This window comes from Bos indicus, chromosome 11, assembly GCF_029378745.1.
Source record: "Bos indicus isolate NIAB-ARS_2022 breed Sahiwal x Tharparkar chromosome 11, NIAB-ARS_B.indTharparkar_mat_pri_1.0, whole genome shotgun sequence".
Taxonomy (NCBI): Eukaryota; Metazoa; Chordata; class Mammalia; order Artiodactyla; family Bovidae; genus Bos; species Bos indicus.
In genome coordinates, this window is record NC_091770.1 from 105,620,290 (window position 1) to 105,639,300 (window position 19,011).

The following is a 19,011-nucleotide window of genomic DNA, read 5'->3' on the forward strand; positions in this document are numbered from 1 at the left end:
CTCGCGGCGCCCCGTAGCTCTGCGCCCCGCTGAGCCGGCGCCAAGATGGCGGCGCTGACGAGCACAGAGCGGCCGCGCCGGGGGCCGTGGGGGCCGGAGCGGAGCCTCCGCAGCTGAGCCCCCGAGCTGCCCTGCAGGCCGGCGTTCGCCCGCCGGAACCCGGGGCATGGTGCGACTACCGCCGCGCCGCCGCCGCCGCTGAGCTCGCGGGCCGTACCGGGCTCGGACGTGGGAGCAGGAAGATGTTCTCCGCGCTCAAGAAGCTGGTGGGGTCGGAGCAGGCGCCGGGCCGCGACAGGAACATCCCGGCCGGGCTGCAGTCCATGAACCAGGCGCTGCAGAGGCGCTTCGCCAAGGGGGTGCAGTACAACAGTGAGTGCGGCCCGGCGCGGAGGCGCCTGCGGGGCATGTGGGGAGGGTGGGGGCCCGGCCGCGCCGCCCGAGTCTCGCTGAATCCGGGTAGCTCCGACCCGGGAAGCGCGCGGGGACTCGTCGCACCCCGAGGGCCTTGCTGTCTGTATTCCGGCCAGCTGAGCCCTTGTCCGTGCCTGCGCGGATGGCGGGGGCCCCGGGGCGCTCCCTTGGGGTCCGGAGGTAATGCGGGCCGGCGAGGAGGGCCCAGAGCACCGCAGGACCGGGGGCCGGGCGCCTCGGCCTGCGGCTCTCCCGTCTGGCCTGTGGGTCATTCCCCAGGAATGCTGGCCCGGCGGGGGGGACAGGCGTGCGTCTCGCGTGCACGGTGCGGTTCGTCCAGGCGGCTCCGGGTGCGTCTGCGGCACCCTGACTGGCCCAGGTGACCCCGTCCGAGAGGGGTTCTTACGTAACGGGGGCGAGTCTGTGGTCTGTGACCCGGTCTTAAAGGGGTGGCGGGCTCTCCACCCGCGAGCCGTGTGGCCACCCGCAGGAGGACGGGGCCGGGGATTCCGCTGGCCTGCTAGTTTGACCTACGGGGTTTTTCTCTGTAGACTTGGTATTCAGTTTGAAGAGAGAATGTCAGCTGCGCAGCTGGTTCTTGCTCCCCTTTTTTAAAAAGAAGCATTTGTAAGAGATATATTTAGAAGAACTTTAGAAGGAACAGACTCTTGTTACTGCAGAGCCTTCTCTTCTATGGGAAGGAGTTATTTACCCGATGCCCTGAAAGCCTAGATCGTTTCCAGTCCTCAGCTATAAATTATGTAAAATAGTTTAGCTCCTAGACGCTGACTGCCCTCTTGACCTCTTTAAAGTTTTTCCGTCTTGCTGGCTTTTCGGTAGCGGTATTTGAAGTTGTTTGTTTTAATGTGTTCTCTGCTTCTAAATCTTTCCCCCCTAAGTATTTCTGTATATTGCTACAAGATATCGGACATTCCCCCATTTCCGACTTTCAGGGAAGCCTGCCAGTCTCTGTGATGAGCCCTGTATTTCAGTTAACAATGTGCCAGATTAAGAAACTGATTGGAAACACTTGGTTTGAATTTAAAAGAGGAATCGTTTTGCACGTATTCTACCCAATTTTGTGTGTGATTCTCTCACATTCCCAGAAGAGAACAGTAAATCAAAATACTCATTTTCAGGGACTTCCCTGGTGGCTCAGTGGATTAAGCATCCATCTTCCAGTACAGGGGACACAGGTTCGATCCCTGGTCGGGGAACTAAAATCCCACATGCTCAGGATCAACTAAGCCCACGGGCCACAACCAGTGAGCCTACACACCCCAACTAGAGAGAGGCCTGTGCTGCAAAGACAGCTGCGGGCCACAGTTAGGACCCGACACAGCCAAAAGTAAATATTAAAAAAAAAAATACACTCATTTTCACACGTCTTATAATTCACATTTGGTTCCCGTTATTTAATTTTATTCAGTTCAGTCGCTCAGTCGTGTCCGACTCTTTGCAACCCCATGGACTGCAGCACGCCAGGCCTCCCTGTCCATCACCAACTCCTGGAGTTTACTCAGACTCATGTCCATTGAGTCAGTGATGCCATCCAACCATCTCATCCTCTGTTGTCCCCTTCTCCTCCTGCCCTCAATCTTTCCCAGCATCAGGGTCTTTTCAAATAAGTCATCTCTTCACATCAGGTGGCCAAAGTATTGGAGTTTCAGGTTCAACATCAGTCCTTCCAATGAATATTCAGGACTGATCTCCTTTAGGATGGACTGGTTGGATCTCCTTGCAGTCCAAGGGACTCTCAAGAGTCTTCTCCAACACCACAGTTCAAAAGCATCACTTTTCGGCGCTCAGCTTTCTTTATAGTCCAACTCTCACATCCATACATGACCACTGGAAAAAACCATAGCCTTGACCAGACGGACCTTTATTGACAAAGTAATGTCTCTCCTTAATTTTATTAGTTATAGTATTATTTGTTAAAACTTAATCTTCCTCCTTTGGAAACTGGCCTGGAAAGTGTTTACCTTCTGAAAAGCCCTCCCTGGTGGACACCCCCCTGGTTGGGGTTGGGGGGTGGGTCAGAAGCAGAAAGGACACTGGAATCCTTCCAGAGAAGAGCCCCCACTTCAGGGATTGGGGTTGCATGGCAGCAGATTCTGATGTGGAACACAACGCGTGAAATGTGGAGCGGTTGAGAAGCCGAGCCCCGTGCCTGTGTGACGTTTCAGGCTGACGCTGTCCCCGTCGTGGGCTAATACGCACTTTCCAAACTTTTTTACTTCCTTTATTAGTCAGCAGAAAAGAACATTTCTAGTACTTACTTTCCAAAACATCTTACTTAAGGAAGCACACCAGCCGTATGATAACTATGGACTCAGGATTTTTATGGGTAAAGAGCTCTTATAGAACTTTGTTCTCCTGCGGCAGATAAGTCGTTTTCTTGTAAATTGCTGTGATGGTGAGAAGTGACTCACATGCAGAGTCCCAGCATACACATCACATTTAGCATCAAAGCCCAGGTGAGCCACGGGACCACACCTGTGGGTCAGAAGCCATTCGCGTGTGAGGCGGCAGGATGGTCCCTGAGCTGTCTGCTCTTTGTGCTCCGGGTGGGCCCGGGTGGTCAGCTGTGTTTGCTGGAGTGAGGATGCACTGGTCTTGTGGATTCCATGCCCTTGCTCCGGGCTGCATTCAGAGTCCTGGCCAGTCAGATTTCAGTGCTAGAACTCAGGAAAGCTTTGAAAGGTTGGTCACCGGGAAAGGGCTTTTCCTTTCAGACATGAGCGGCTGCGTTTGGTAGACTGTGCGGCCTGCCCCGTCAGGGCTGGTGTGCGGATCCCCAAGCGTTGCTGTCTGAGACATGCTCCACGCTTTTCTTCATAGGTTTTCCTTCTCTGGCATTCATCTGCTTAGCAGATATTTACCGAGCGCTCATCAGTGAGAACCCAGACCATAGTCTCTGTGCTACGGGGCTTACATTTAGGGGGAGTGGAAGGCAGGCAGCGGGCACAAGACACGGTGAGTAAGCGGCCACACAGCCTGATGGCGGCCGAGGGCCTGAGCAGGCTGAGGGCTGAGGCTGGGGCTGCTGAGCCGAAGGTCAGCGCCGGCCTCACGGAGAAGGGCCGAGGGCGTGTTGCAGTGCAGTGAGGTCAGGAGAGGAGCGTGAGGCCAAGCCGAAGGAGAGAGGGAGACATGGCCTTAGGCCCTCATGGCCCTCCCGCCATGCCCCATCCCAGGGACTCTGTGAAGGGAGACCCTGGAGGTTGTGTTGGGAGGAGCTGCCAGGAGGGGGCCAGCTGTCCAGCGACCCCTGCTGGTGGCACCACCAAAGGGCATCGTGGGGTTTCAGTCCTGCCTCCTGCAGAGGGAATGCATCACTCCCATCCAGGATAGACTGGCAGCTTTCTTTTGTATTTTAAAAAAAAGATACCCTGTTTCGCTTGCAGTGTGTGGCAGTCTGGGTGAATTACTATAGAATCAGGGAGTAAAAGAGATTCTGGAGCCCTTAGCCAATCCCGTGTCTGTGGTGTTCCTTCCTTAGAATAAAAGGCAGAGGATAGAAAGGCAGCTGTTCTGTTCAGTAAAACGGCCACACGCTTCTCAGGTCAGGGCTTCTTGTCACTTCTTGAGTGAATCTTAATTAAAGGTTTTCCATTGAATCACTTAGTTTATCTGAGTGATGTCTAAGTTTCTAACATTGATTTGACTTTTTTACTTAGAAGTAGAGATCGGTTACTTTTTTTAACCAGATGAAACCAGGTCTTTCTGTTTATTTCTGGTATTATACACTTTCTTCTAATTGGCTTTTTGAAGAATAGGTTTCAGATTTTAAAAGGATTTCAGTTGGAGAAAAAATTAACACTTTTCATTCTCAAAACAGAATAGAAAATAAATATATGTTAAAGTTGGTCAGTTCAGTTGCTCAGTTGTGTCTGACTCTCTGCGACCCCATGGACTGCAGCACACCAGGCCTCCCTGTCCATCACCGACTCCCGGAGTTTACCCAAACTCGTGTCCATTGAGTCAGTGATGCCATCCTACCATCTCATCCTCCGTCGTCCCCTTCTCCTCCTGCCTTCAATCTTTCCCAGCATCAGGGTCTCTTCCAGTGAGTCCGTTCTTTGAATCAGGTGGCCAAAGTATTGGAGCTTCAGCATCAGTCCTTCCAATGAATATTCAGGACTGATCTCCTTTAGAATGGACTGGTTGCATCTCCTTGCAGTCCAAGGGACTCTCAGCGGTCTTCTGCAACACCACAGTTCAAAAGCATCAATTCTTCAGCGCTCAGCTTTCTTTATGGTTCAACTCTCACATCCATATGTGACCACTGGAAAAACCATAGCTTTGACTAGCGGACCTTTATTGGCAAAGTAATGTATTTGCTTTTTAACACTTTTCTTCCAAGGAGCAAGCATCTTTTAATTTCATGGCTGCAGTCGCCATCTGCAGTGATTCTGGAGCCCAAAAAAATAAACTCTGTCACTGTTTCCACTGTTTGCCACGAAGTGATGGGACCGGAAACATATCAAAGAAGGAAACGGTTGTAAGATTATATCAAGAGTCAGAACAGAAAGGTTGTGTTTGAAAAAGAACCAAAGAGACCCTCCAGAAACGAAGAAGCACGGTCAGTAAGACAAGAAGCCGGCGGACGGGTGACGCAGCGTAGTGTTCCAGCTGAAGACGGAGCGTGCACTGACGGCGAGGCGCAGGCTCGGGATGTGTGTGGCGCGTGCGCTGATGGCGAGGTGCAGGCTCAGGATGGAGCCGGGCATGCACACGTGCGATTGGAGTCTCAGAAACAAAGAGCAGGATGGACAGGCGGCCACTGCAGAAACTCAGGCCAGGCTCTCCTGCGGCTCACAGAGCACACGGAACGCCGAGAAGCCTGAGGCTGCGGCTTCTACACCCCAGAGCTGGATGCATCATGGGAATCTCAGGACAGCAAAGCTGAAGGGGAAGGGAGCAAATGGAGCGCCTTCAGAGAGGGATGAGAGCCCAACCCCACGCTGGCAGTGACCGCGCTGAGGGGCAGCTGAGAGCCCGACCCCTCGCTGGCAGCGATGGCGCTCTGGGGTAGCCCCGTCGGCCTAGAAACGCAGGTGATCAGCCCTGCAGTCTGCGGGGGCCAGGCTCCTACCGAGATGGATCCTGGGCTGTGCACTCCAGGCGGATGGACGGTGAGCTTGGGAGATGCAGGAGGTCTGCAGGGCACAGAGATGGGGAACAGGCCTTGCGGCTGCCGTGGACAACACAGGAGGAGAGGCCAGAACGCTCGCAGCCAGCACACAGCCCCGAGCTGACCAGTGGCGAGTGGCGTCTGAGTGGGGGCCGAGGACACTGGCTTCAGACTTACCGTGGCAAAGGTGTGTGTCAGAAGCTTAAGAGCAGAAATAACTTGCGAATCTTCCAGGTAAATACCAGGCAAAAACAGGAATTTACAAAACCTTGCCCATTGTGAAAAGGCAGAAAAAAGGGGAGGGAACCTCTTGCAGGGACTGGAGACTGTCAGCTGCCAGGGAAGGCGACCATGCAGACTCAGCAGCAAAAGAAGACTGTGATTTGATTTCCTTCTGGTGTGTGATGCGTAAGAATGACGTCCAGCTCACAGTGGCACAGAAAGGCCGGAAGCGGGGATGTGGGACCAAGCCCTGGGTAGACATCGGCCACGGGGAAGCTGAGCCGTGGGCGCTGGGACTGGGTGCAGGGCACACAGCCGGCCCGGCGGGCGGAAGACCCGGTGGAGCAGCAGGCGCCTGCACCCAGCCCCCCAGCCCCAGGCGCGCCCTAGCCCCAGTGGTCCCCACAGACAGCTGGGAGTGTGCTCCGAAGGACCACGTCTTGGCCGCAGTGAACAGAACCGGTTAGGAACAACGACAAGCACAGCTCCGAGGGGAAACTTGGGAACATCTCTAAGTAATTTACGGGTTGAAGAAGTATTTGTGATTCCCCACATACTTGGGGTGGTCATCGACCTGAGAATACAGCTTGAAAACCCAGGAAAAAGAGCAGGATAAACCCCAAGGAAGTAAAAGGAAGTAAGTGACAAGGGGAAAAACAGAAGCAGGTGCTTTTTAAGAAGAATCAACAGAGGCGTCCAGCCAACCAAACAGGCTGTGTGCCCATGACTGGCCAAGCTGATGAACCCCTGGGAAGATGAATTAAAAAGACAAAACCAGTATCATGAAGGATAAAGAGTACACAGCTGCAGCCACTCAGTCAACGTGTTACGGTGACTTCGCGTCCCTCTGTTGGAAACTGAGAAGACAGCCCCCTAGAGAATGACTGGGCGAGAATCATGGCGTCTGTGCCCCCAGGCCCAGCCCTGCCGGGCGCTCGGTGCTAGCCGGGGAGACGCTGCCCCAGCCCAGCCTGTGGCCTCCAGAGCGCCTCCCTGCAGGCTGCCCAGCTTCCCTCCCCAGAGGCCCAGCTGCCCACCCAAGGCCATCAGCTCCACCCCGACCCGCTGGTTCTGCCGAGCTCCCCAGCTCTCTGGAACACTCTTAGGCCGAGCCCCTGCCTTCTCTGCAGGCGGCAGGAAGCCCACTCCTCTGCAACGCCTTGGGACCTTGCCCCCCTCCCCACCTTGTCCCCAGCCCGCCCTGTCCTCCTGGGCATGTGCGTGAGCACGCCTCTCCTAAGCAGTGGCTGGGCAGCAAGGTAGAATCCAGGCTTCCTGCCATCTCCCCACGTGTGTCATGAGGAGCCCTGTGTCCTGCACCCAAGACGCAGGGCTGCGGGAAAGCAGGTTAAGGGCAGCCGTGGGACACGCAGGGCTGCGGAGGGGAGCGCACAGCCCTGCCTGCTCCGGAGGCTGCCTTCCTGAGTGCAGACTCCCAGGTGTGGGCCAGCTGCCCTGGGGACCTGGGGGTGAGCAGGGCTGCCCGCTCTCCAGCCTGTGCCCGCTGCCTCTTCCCCCAGGGCTCCCTGCTCGCCAGCGTACAGACATGAGTGTGCAGAAGGTGTGCGTGGATGCTTGTGGAGGAGCAGGTTTGCCTTGCTCTGATTGTTTGCCTGACCTGTGCTCTCTCCCAGTGAAGATCGTGATCCGTGGGGACAGGAACACGGGCAAGACGGCGCTGTGGCACCGGCTGCAGGGCAAGAAGTTCGTGGAGGAGTACATCCCCACGCAGGAGATCCAGGTCACCAGCATCCACTGGAGCTACAAAAGTGAGCGCTCTCCTGTGACCCCCGCCCAGCCGGGGGTCGGGTGGGTGTGGCCTGCCAGGAGGAGGGGAGCTCTCCTGTAACCCCTCCAGCCTGGGGTCAGGCAGGCTCGGCCTGTGGGGAAGGAGGGGGCTCTCCTGTGACCCCCCAGTCTGGGGTTGGGCGGGCGCAGCCTGCGGGGAGGGAAGGCTCTGCCGTCACCCCTAGCCTGGAGTCAGCCCTGGGACGCCACACACGCTGCTTTGGGGTCGCCCTGAAGTCCCCGCTCCTGTAGGAGATTTGTCCACTTGGGGATTAGTGCCAGGGGCTGGACCCTGGCTGTCGGAGCAGACCGGCCAGGCCGGGTCGGGCTGGTTCCAGCTGCAGCTTGCACTGGCCTCAGCAGGCAGGCTCCTCAGTCCTCGGAGCCCAGCTCTCTGCGGCCCTTGGGAAGCCCCACCCCCTCAGGGTCCCGGGAGGGGTTTGCTGGCAGAATCACCTGGTGGGCAGAGCACCCCTGGCAGCCACCCGGGCATGACCAGGATGGCGGGCCCCCCTCCCCTTGCGGGGGTCGGTGACCGCTGGGACCCTGCGGGGAGGCAGGGGAGGGACCCTGCGGGGAGGCAGGGGAGCCACTCTGCGTGCTTGGGAATCATGACAGTAAAAGGCCTTTGAGCCGTCTTAAACATTCCCTGTCATCAGAAAACCAGGCCCTGTAGGCCGGCAGCAGGATGCCCGGGCCTCAGCGGACCTCCCAACCCACCCGGCGCCCACCAGGCACCGTCTGGGCAGCCACACAGGCTTGGCGTCACCCTGCCCCGGCTGCACTGGGCCCCACCCCCAGGGTGCCCCTTCTTGGTTCAGGGTGAAGCTCTGTCCCTCCTCTGGGTGGCACGTACGTCTCTCCCCTTTCCCCACAGGATCCTTGGGAGGTGGGTAGCCCCCGACCGCCTGGGGATGTGCCCCGGACCTCACCCCAGGCTGGCGACCCCTAGACAGCGCTGCCAAAGAGCAGCTGTGGAGTCACTGGGACCAGGCCTTCCCGCAGCAGCCGGGGGCGCAGGGCACAGCTGGGCGCGAGCCTGCCTCGGGTGCCTTTAGGACCTGGGGTCCTGTCACCTGAGCACGCGTCCAGGTTGCTCCCCGCCTCCCAGGAAGGAGTGTCCCGGACGCTGCGCCTGCCGCCTCTGCAGGAGCCCTGGGGGCGGCGCCCGGGGGAGTGTGGCGTCTGCACGGCCTGGAGGCCCATCTTTGGAGCCGCAGCCTGACCCTGGGCTCTGATCCTGCTGTTCTCCCTTTTCAGCCACTGACGACGTCGTGAAAGTTGAAGTCTGGGATGTAGTCGACAAAGGTGAGTCATACCCGTCGAGTTTTCTCTTCCGGCTCTCTCCACCCTGCAGCTGTCTGAGCGGCTCCTCCGCTGCCCCCTCGACCCGGCTCCCGGCAGGCTCACTGTTGGCTCCAGGAGCAGGCGGGCTGGCCGGCGGCCGGGCTCCGTGCCGGCTGTGATGTTGGCTTTGGGTCTGCGGTGGGGGGCGAGCGCCCAGCACTGCCCCGCGGGCATGAGGCCCCTGCCAGGGGCAGGGCGCAGGGAGAAGCCGCCCTGCTCGCGCCGCCCTCGGGCACAGCGCCTCCACCCGTGACTGTGTCCGTCTGTCCTTAAGGAAAATGCAAGAAGCGAGGTGACGGCCTGAAGATGGAGAACGACCCCCAGGAGGTGAGCTGGTCCGTCCTGCGTGGCCCCTACTTCACGGGGCGGTTGTGAGCAGGCATCTGTGCTTCAGCCCCTCTGCCCGCCTGGCCCGGCCCTCCCGAGGACTGCATCTGCTGGCGCTGGAGGGACACAGTGGCCACTCCTGAGCAGCCTGGAGTGGCGGACTGACCCGAGCTGCTGCTCACGTCCGTGACCCCACTTGGGGCTGCAGTGGCCTGGGAGGTGTTCATGTGGAGAGCCCACATCTCACTCCTGGCGCAGAGGCCGGGCCCGTAAAGGCACAGGCGCGCCTGTGGGTGTAGCTGGGCACACATGGGCCCCCTGTGGCTCCACGAGGACCCCACACGACTGGCAGCGCTCCTGACCTGTGACGGGCTCTGCCAGCTTCGAGGGCCTTCTGTTCACGGCTTCCTGACAGCGTGCCGGAAGGTTCCGTGAGCGCCGGCCCAGGTCCCCAACCTTCATGGACACGTTGCACTGCCCCAGCACCACAGCGTCCCTGGTGTGGGTTCTGGAAGGTTCTCTGGCTGCGTCCTCGGGTCTGGGACGCGCTTCAGCTCACTAGTGCCCACGGCAGCACCTGTGAGCCCCACGCATAGGACCAGCAGGCAGTGCAGGCCCTGGTCTGAGGGCAGGCCGTGTGGCCGCGCCAGTTAGCCTCGTATTGACTTTTTTCCTCCCCAAAACAAAAACACTTGATGTCTTTTGGGTACTCACGTGTGGGTCATGGCCCGTTTCTGAGGTTTGGTTCCCCGTCCGCAGGCGGAGTCTGAGATGGCCCTGGACGCGGAGTTCCTGGACGTGTACAAGAACTGCAACGGGGTGGTCATGATGTTTGACATCACCAAGCAGTGGTAAGGACGCTGGGCTGCGAGGGCGTTGCAACTCCCGAGACTACGCCCAGCGCTGCTCCAGGGCCAGCCTCGGGCTGGGAGCGCCCCGGCCATTCAGCCTCGTGGAGCCACCGGCCTGGGGGCCTCAGCACTTGAGTCTGGAAGTGGGCCAGGTGGGGTGCTCACGTCTGCGCCAGGCGGCAGGCCGGGGTGGGGAGGCATGCGCCCCCCAGCTGTGCAGCCCTGCTAGCGTCGAGTGGCCATTTGTGTGGGGATCCCCAGATCCCACGTTCCTAGGCTCGCTGGGGGGCACACCGCTGTGGCTCATCACAGCCGAGGCTCAGGAGCAAGATGAGCAAAGAGGGACGTGCAGAGGTGTGGGGACACCCTCCACCAGCCCCGAGGGTCGTGTCTGCGTGGGCTCTCGTGGGTGGGGCCTCGTCCCTCGGCTCTGAGCTGTGATAGCACCACCCGTGGCAGGAGGCCCAGCGCCAGGCCCTTCTGACGCCCGGGACCCCGGCTCTGGGGGGCGGCTGGTGGCCGACAGGAGCGTCCTCCCCGCGTGACTCGGGCCGGCCTTGCCAGAGGCCTTTCCAGGCTGGTGGCCTCGAGTCTGCGCGCTGCCTGGAGAGGACATGCAGGGGAGCTGCGGTGGCTGCGCAGCTGGGGACGCTCGGAGCAGCCCGGCCGTCCCCGAAGCCGCCGCGAGACCTGCCGGGACACGGCCCCTCCCAGCGTGGGCGCTCCTTTACCACGGGCCCTCCGTGTCATGGCTGGACAGTCTCCCAGGCTTCACCCACTCACCCCAGGGTGCCCGTCAGTGACTTGGGTGTCTGGTGTCTAACACAGCTCCAGCCTTGCCTAGCGCTCTGGGGACCCGCCCTCACACCTGCAGGGACAGATGGCTTAGTGCCCACAGAGGACAGGGTGCCAGTCCATGTGTGAGTGGCCCCCAGTGGCGGCAGGGTGCTCAGCAGGAAGGGCCGCTGCGTGCCCGGAGCTCGAGGCCAGACCCCCTGCAGGAGTAGCAGGTCTGCCTCTGGGCACAGCCGGCCTGGGGGGCCCGCCCCGGGGCTGGGGGTGCCGTCCCCTCCTGGGAGCAGTGCGGGCGCTGGCACGGCCCCTTGGCCTCGTGTGCCCTGTCACCACTGCTGAAGCTCCTGGCCGTGGCTGGATGAGCTGTGACCAGAGGCCAGGAGGACGGGGAGCCACGCAGATGGATGTCCCCGCACCTCAGGCTGCTGGCTGGGGAGGGGGCGGGAGGGAGGCTGAACCCACCCAGGAGACCCGGTGCGGGTGGGGAGGTTCGCTGCCCCAGAGCCCCAGGGAGCATGGCTCCACTTCGCTCCTGCAGTGCCGGGCGCTGTCCCCGTCACCAGAAGAGGGCGCTGGGACACGCCAGCGTTTCCAGTCGGGGAGCTCAGTGTGCACAGAGCGTGCACACAGCAGCCAGAGGTGGGTGGGCTCCGGGTCAGAGCGCCCTGAATCTGGGCACGGGGGTGCACTTCCTTGCTCACCACTCAGGAGACAGGAGCGTGGGCCCCATGCCCCCACTGAAAGCAGCCTGGGCACACGGTGCCCACAGAGGGTGCGGACGGGTCTGGGGACACGCGGGTACGGGGCGACCCCTCGGGGTGGCTTGCAGGGTACGTGGCGTGCACCCTGGGGGTCCTCTGACGCCGCGCCCACGCCCTTGGGTGGAGGCTCAGGCAGGCCTCTCCCCCCATGTGCCCCCGAGGACCTTCAACTACATCCTGCGGGAGCTGCCCAAAGTGCCGACACACGTGCCCGTGTGCGTGCTGGGGAACTACCGCGACATGGGCGAGCACCGCGTCATCCTGCCCGACGACGTGCGCGACGTCCTCGACCACCTGGACAGGTGGGCCCACGGCTGCCCCCAGGCACGCCCGACCCCCCCACCGGGACGCTCCTGTCCCCCTGGATCGGCCTGCTGCACTGCCCCTGCCCGAGCCCTGGCCACCCCCCCCCAGCTGCAGGCCCCGGGCCCTCCTGGAGACTGACTCGGGCAGGGTCACGGCTGAGCACCCCCAGTGTGCGGCAGGGATGTCGGCCCGGTCCCTGGGCCAGCATGGGTGGGGTGCACGGTGAGGCCGTGCAGGGGCAGACGGCCCCAGCTGCCTGGTCTTGGCGTCCACCAGAGGGCGCCCTGCCGAGCAGAGCCACCTGAACCTCGTGTCTCCACCTGGGACGGTGGGCCTGTTACCCACTGGCCGACCCAGCGCCCGGGGGCACTGCCCCCAGGACGGCCTAGCCCGGGTTCATCCTCGGCCCAGTGCGCCCCGCTGCCCCGGCCGCCTCAGGCTCTCCGACTCTGCTCTCCTGCGAACAGGCCCCCGGGATCTTCTTACTTCCGCTACGCTGAGTCCTCCATGAAGAACAGCTTCGGCCTCAAGTACCTGCACAGGTTCTTCAACATCCCCTTCCTGCAGCTTCAGGTGAGCACCGCCGGGGTGCCCCAGGCTGGTTGGGGAGCTGGGCCCTCCCCAGCTTGTCTGCGCGGGTCTTTCTCGGTGCTGTGGCCTGTGGCAGTGACCAGCCCTCGTGGGCGCCCCGCTGCCCCCGCCGTGGGCCTGGGCACTCTGCCGACAGCTGCAGGGGCTGAGAAGCCCGCGCCCTCCCCCACCGGGCTGGCCACCCTCTCTGGAGTCTCGCTCTCCCTTTTGTGGGGGGATGCTCTTAGATTTACAGAAAAGGCTGAGGCTTTCTGCACCCTGGCTCAGCTCACCCCTGCCTCGCCACAACAGTAGCCCCACACGTCACAGTCACAGCTCTGCAGGCTGCAGTGGCTCTTCAGATGTGTCTGGCTCAGTGTCTGACCTTAGACAAGCAATCGGCTTTCAAGGCAAGACCCCAGAGGTGACAGCCTTGCTCAGCACGGAGCACAGACACACAGCACCCCATGTCCGTCCCTGGGGTGCTGGTTTGTGGCTCTTGCCACCGCAGAGGCCTCTCGCTTCCTCTGAAAGGGTACAGAGCTCACTAGTGAGAGCGGCTGTCTTTCCTCCTCTCTCACCTTCTGAAGAGACGAGGCCCCTGAAGGCCAGGATGCAGGCACTCACCCTTTACCTGCCCTTTCCCTGGGCACCCTGGGGGTTGATCTGCGTCACCCTTAGGGGTGCCTTGAGCTTCCTGTCAGAGCACAGCATGCACACAGTCGCAGGAAAACACCCCCAGCGTGGACTGAAGGGCAGCAGTGGACAGAGCGGAAAGTGGAAGCCATCCTGCCACGGAGCACCGGGCCGGCAGGAAGCGCGTGTCTCAGCAAGTGCTGGAGCTTCCCGAACCTCAGGGCACCTGTGTGAACAGGGCGCTGTCTCGGGTGCTTTGCGCACATTGAGACCTCTGCCCCTCGAGCCTCACGGAGCCACCCAGGCATCTCACTGGCCCCTGGGCGCGGCCCTGCGGGCTCTGGGCTCCGCGGTGGCCTTGTCCGTTGGGGGCCGCCAGGCCGATGGGCAATTGATCACACCAGGACAGCCCCGGCTCAGCCTCCTGCTTCCTGTCTGCAGAGGGAGACGCTGCTGCGGCAGCTGGAGACAAACCAGCTGGACATAGACGCCACGCTGGAGGAGCTGTCTGTGCAGCAGGAGACCGAGGACCAGAACTACGACATGTGCGTGTGGCTGGGCCGCGCTCGCGCTCAGACCCCCGGGCGGGCTCTGCGGGAAGGCGGGTGCGTGCTGGGCCAGGCTGCGCCCCAGCCCTGCTCTGCACTCGGCGGCGGCACGTGCGTGCCTCCCGCCACGTAGACGTGTCTGCACGAGGAGCTGCTGCTCAGAGACACCGAGTCACGTCAGCTCTGAGTTGGTACAGGCCCTGGGCCTTGCTGCAGTCAGGTCTCAGCTCTTCCTGGGAATCAGATGAGACAGCGGCTCTTCCCCAGCCTCCCTGGTATGGGAGGTCAGGCACATAGGCTCTGCCGCCCTGCCCACTGAGCACTTCCGCTGGGCCTGCCTCACTGAGTGTGATGGGCGCATGGAGTGGCCACCTGTCTCAGGGGCAGGGGTGGGGGTGCTCAGGCCTGGTGCAGCTGTGGGCATCGACTGCCTGGTCTCCCCGCCTCTGTCCAGACCGGCCCAGCTGCTGGCCACCTGGTGTGAAGCCCAAGACGCCGCTGACCAGCCTCGTGTCCATCCCAGGCCCCTGCATGTCCGGCGGCCCTGTTTGCCAGCCGAGGCCCTGTCCCTGTTTTGATGTCGGTGTTCCTGGGTGACACCCGTGGAGACAGCTCCTTGCCCCTGGGAGGGCGCAGGGGGGGAACCCAAACCTCCAGGCCCCTGATAGCAGAGGGAGGGGTGTTGTCCGAGCGCGTCCAGCGGGATGGCTGACCCATGGAGAGCAGGCCTGGCAGGCACTCCTCTGACACACGACAGGGCGGGTCGTGGGCACCCAGAGCGCGGGACAGCCCCGTCTGCCCGAGGATCAGGTTGGCTTCTGGGGTGGGCATGTCTCTTTGGGGAAGGCCTGGCCCCAAATTCCCACTAAACTGTGTCCTGTGCTCTACTGGGTGTTCTTGGGGTGGGGCAGCCGCTGTTCCACCTGCGCCTCTGGTGGGACCCTCCTGTCTCCTTGCCGCCCCAGGGCCTCAGGGAGGGACTTTGGGGCCTCCCCGGAAGCAGGTCCAGCTACTGGTTCTGACACAGAGGGGCGGCAGGGTGGGGGTGTTTTCACCCCGTCAGGCTGGCCTTGCTGCAGATGCCGGCCCCCACACCCCCACCCCCACCAAGGCTGACCAGCTCCCGCCAGGTCTCCAACTGAACGTGGGCACCAGGTCCCCTGGGGAGGTGGCAGCTGGAGCCCCCCCATGGTGCCCACCCTCCACCAGCCCCCAGGACAGTCCCTGGAGAAGGCGGCACCCTGGGGGTTCAGCAGTGGTGTCACTGGGGCCTGCCCTGAGCTGCTGGGGGACCGCCAAGGTCGGGGGCGGACCCCACCCCAGCCCCCGCCAAGACCCTGTACTGTGCCTGCCCCTCCCCGTCTCCACACAGCAGCCTAGAGGCAAGGACACCGGCTCTCCATTGCACACCTGTTTGAAAGCTCGTCCCCCCAGAGGAGGGCCCTGCTCAGGCTTCCATGCTGCCGGTGTCCTCAGCCAGGGGGAGGTGGTGCCCAGGACTCCGGGGCAGGGACCCTGTCGCCATCAGCACAGCAGCCCCAGGGACCTCATGCAGGGAGGGCTGTGTCAGGGCGGCGGTGCGCTCACACACATGGAGGGCTGTGTCGGGGCGGGGGGAGTTCACGTGGTCCGTTCCTGCAGCTTCCTGGAGATGATGGAGGCGCGCAGCCGTGGCCACGCATCCCCGCTGACCACCAGCGGGCAGAGCCCGTCCTCCGGCTCCCAGTCCCCCGTGGTGCCTCCCAGCACAGTGTCTACGGGGAGCTCCAGCCCCAGCACGCCCCAGCCGGTTCTGCAGCCACCCCTCCAGGCCCCCCCGGCACCCCCTGCCCCTGCTGAAGCCCCGCCCCTGCCAGCCGCACCTCCCCGACGCAGCATCATCGCTCGGCTGTTTGGGTCCACGCCAGCAACAGAGGCGGCCCCCCCGCCCCCAGGTAGGCCCCACCTCCAGGGACGACCCCAACCCCAGGGAGGACCGGAGGCAGGCCCAGCCTTCCCGAAGGGGAGCAGCCCTGTCTGTCTCCCCCGCCCCGGGAGGGACAAGGTCCCCCATCCTCCTGGGCAGGCGGCCCCACAGCCCAGCCGTACCATCCCGTTCATGGGCCAGATGGGGGGGTTGGTGAGCACGAGCTGGCACCCACTGTCCCCAGAGCCGACCCCAGCTGCAGAGGCCTCCCAGAAAGTCCAGAACGTGGAGGACTTCGTTCCTGAAGACAGCCTGGACGGCAGTTTCCTGGAGGACACAGTCCCTGCCAAGGATGAGAAGAGACTGGGAGCCAGGGGCCCCCAGGACAGTGACAGGTGAGGGCAGGGCCCAGAGGCAGCGGGCAGCTGGGGCCATCCTCAGCCTGGGCCTCTGCCCATTAGGTGTGGACTCCGGGAACACACGCCCGTCCACATCTGGGCGCTGGGACAGAGCAGAGGTGCGCGGAGGAGGAAGGGAGAGCAGCTTCAGGTCACAGCCTGACTCCTCGGTGTCGCGACTCAGCAGGCGTCCCCCTTGCCTGACCCTGGGCTGCTGCTGCTTGAGAGCACAGGCCGGGCCTGCTGGACGGAGCCTGGGGCAAAAGAGCCGCTATGCACTTCTCCCCGGGGGCAGGGCGGGCGTGAAGGGGAGGCTCAGGCTTGTGGCCACCTGCGGCCCCTCCACGCCCTCTTCCAGCACCCCGTCCCCTTCAGACCCGCCCCCACCCCTGCTTTTCTCACACATGTGGCGGCCCCCCCCAACAGGGCTGCCCTGGCAGCTGGTGCCCCTTGGCCGTGTCCACGCAGGGCGGAGCAGCCCCACAGGCCCAGGCCTGGAGGCTAGAGTGGGTGCTCTGGGCCCTCCTCGTGACTTCTGACTGCTCCGCCCTCCCTGCAGCGACAGGGAGACCCAGGCAGGGAACCCGATGGTGGCAGGTTTCCAGGACGACGTGGACCTTGAAGATAAGCCTCCCAGCAGGCCCCTGCCACCCACGGGCCCCGTGCCCAGCGAGGACATCACTCTGTCCAGCGAGGAGGAGGCAGAGGAGGGGGCAGGGCACCCCAAGGCTGCAGTCCTGGCCCCCCAGAAGTGTCCTGAGCCAGAGACCAGACGGTGTGTTGGGGCGGAAGGGAAGAGGTGCCAGGGCCCTGGCGGGAGGGAAGGCGGGAGGCGGCCTCAGGTCCCTGATGCTCTTCTGCGTCCCCAGGTCCTCCACAAAGGCCTTGGGGCCGCCCCGGGACGCGGCTCCCAGGGCGGCAAAGCCCCGCCCCGAGGGCCCCTCTGGCAAGCTGGAGGAGGGCACGGACAAGCCAGTGTCGTCAGAGAGCGATGCCGAGGGGCCCATCGCCGCCCAGATGCTGTCCTTTGTCATGGACGACCCGGACTTTGAGAGCGACTCGGATGCTCAGCGGAGAGCGGTGAGGACCAGCCTTGCACCCGCGCTGCTTGCGAGCCCAGGGCAGCCAGGTGGGCGGGGGTCGTGCCGCCCGATGCGTGGGGGCTCCCAGGGCTAGGTCAGGCCCGTGGGGACTGCAGGGCTGCCCCACGGGGCGCCATGTACAACAGGCCCAGCTGACCCTGCTCTGGGGATGGCTAGGGGGCTGCCGCGTCACAGCTGCCACACGCAGGCCATCGTCACTGGGGGGCCCCTGGCCTGGGGCGGTAACGGGAGCCCCTGGGGGTCACGTGACAGCCAGGGGGATGCGGGGGTCTGCGGTTGACCCGCCTGCTCCCTGTCCAGGGCGAGTTCCCTGTGCGAGAGGACCTCTCCGACCTGACCGATGAGGACGCTGGCCCCGTGCAGCCCCCCGCACCCCCCAAACCCCTGGCCCCCTCCTTCAGACTGAAGGACGACTCTGATCTCTTCGGGCTGGGGCTGGAAGAGCCGGGCCACGAGGACAGCAGTGAGCAAGGTAGCCGCGTTGGGCCTGCCCCCTCCTGCCAGGCGCCAGCTGACCTCGCCCTCGCCCTGAACCCAGAGCTCCGGAGCAGGGGCACAGGGGCGGCAGGCAGGCCCCCACAGGGCCGGAAGCCCCGTCCCCAGCCCTGCTCTGCGTGGCCCCGCTGTTCTCTGACCACCTCCCAGCTCCCCAGGCACCTGACCTGCAGCCCACGGGAGGCCTTTGCAGGCGCGGGCGGTGGGCGGGAGCGCTTCTGGGCCGCGGTCCTGCCCTGCTTTTCTGGCCTTCCGCAGAGAGAGGGCCTGGTCTGTGGGCCCGTGGGGACCCACAGTCTCTGGCTGCCTGCTCCTGGCGTCATCCCAGTCTGGGCCGCTGGAGCCTAGAAACCGACCTGGGGCCTCCCTTGGCCTTCCTCGTCCCCAGAGCAGAGAGGAAAGGACGTCTGTCTGCAGGAGTGGCCCGGGCCCTGCCCAAACCCAGGGCAGAGGCTGCAGGGCTAGGTGCTGGCTCTGGGCTGTGCTCACGCTGGGGACCCAGGGACCCTGGCTCAGACCAGACTTGCCCACCCCCGGCTTAACCCAGGCTGCTGTTCCCTGCCAGGCCCAGGGCGGGCCTGGCTTCGGGCCGGGGCACTGATGCTGCCTCTCCTCTGCAGATAAGGAGGGCAGGCCCCCCGCGAAGGAGAAGAAAAAGAAGAAGAAAAAGGGCAGAGAGGTACCTGAGCCCCCCTGGCGCCCTGGGGCGGCCCCGCTCACCCAGCCGCCCTGACACCGCGGTGTGCCCCTGTAGGAGGAAGACAAGGCGGCGAAGAAGAGGAGCAAGCATAAGAAGAGCCGGGAACGGGCGGACGACAAGGGCAGGGACGAGCGGCGGCGGCGGCCCCGGGGCCCGCAGAGGACGGCCCTGGACGAGCTGGAGGCTTTTCTGGGCGGCGGGGCGCCTAGCGGCCCCCTCCGGGGCGGCGGCGACTACGAAGCGCTCTAGGCCCCGTCCTGCGGACCACGGAGGCCCGTGCGCTGGGGGCTAGGCCTGCCCTGCAGGGAGGGGCGGCGGGCAGCCGGCCCCCCGCGCTTCTCAGGGATGGGACAGGCCGAGGAGGCCCGTGAGGCTGTTTACAGGGGGGGTGCGTCCCCGCCGGCCCCTGCTCGCCCCCGGCCCGCTGCACGCGCTCACCTGGCCTGCTGCATGCGGGCCGTCCCCGCTTCCTGCTGCGGCTCAGCCAGCGCCGCAGGCCTCCGTCCCCCGACCCCGGGACCGCTGCGCGCCAAGGCCAGGCAGTGCTGGCGCCCCTGCGGGGGTGGCTCTTTCCAGGCACGGCCTCTGGCTTTGCACCTGAGCTCGGGCATGCGCGGGCCGAGCAAGAGGCCCTCAGCACTCGTGTCCTTCACTGTCCTCCACACTGCTCGGACCATAAAGCTCTCCTGTTTTACTGCGCATCCGTG

At 63.3% G+C, this 19,011-nt stretch overlaps 1 protein-coding gene and 1 long non-coding RNA gene across 2 annotated transcripts; one reads left to right on the plus strand and one right to left on the minus strand.

Annotated features, from left to right (window-relative positions):
* Window positions 1-70: 70 nt before the first annotated feature.
* RABL6 (RAB, member RAS oncogene family like 6) lies at window positions 71-19,003 on the plus strand. The gene is made up of 15 exons (XM_019971171.2): window positions 71-372; window positions 7,408-7,542; window positions 8,822-8,869; window positions 9,183-9,235; window positions 9,995-10,086; window positions 11,804-11,944; window positions 12,416-12,521; window positions 13,596-13,699; window positions 15,344-15,636; window positions 15,853-16,003; window positions 16,566-16,781; window positions 16,876-17,086; window positions 17,410-17,581; window positions 18,225-18,283; window positions 18,359-19,003. Exons 1-15 carry the CDS (start codon window positions 243-245, stop codon window positions 18,551-18,553), a joined length of 2,106 nt encoding a protein of 701 aa, XP_019826730.2. The 5' UTR covers window positions 71-242; the 3' UTR covers window positions 18,554-19,003.
* LOC139185899 (uncharacterized) lies at window positions 1,809-7,410 on the minus strand. The gene is made up of 2 exons (XR_011569524.1): window positions 5,513-7,410; window positions 1,809-5,322 (listed from the first exon to the last, which is right to left on the minus strand). It is a non-coding gene; the product is annotated as an uncharacterized lncRNA (long non-coding RNA).
* Window positions 19,004-19,011: the final 8 nt, after the last annotated feature.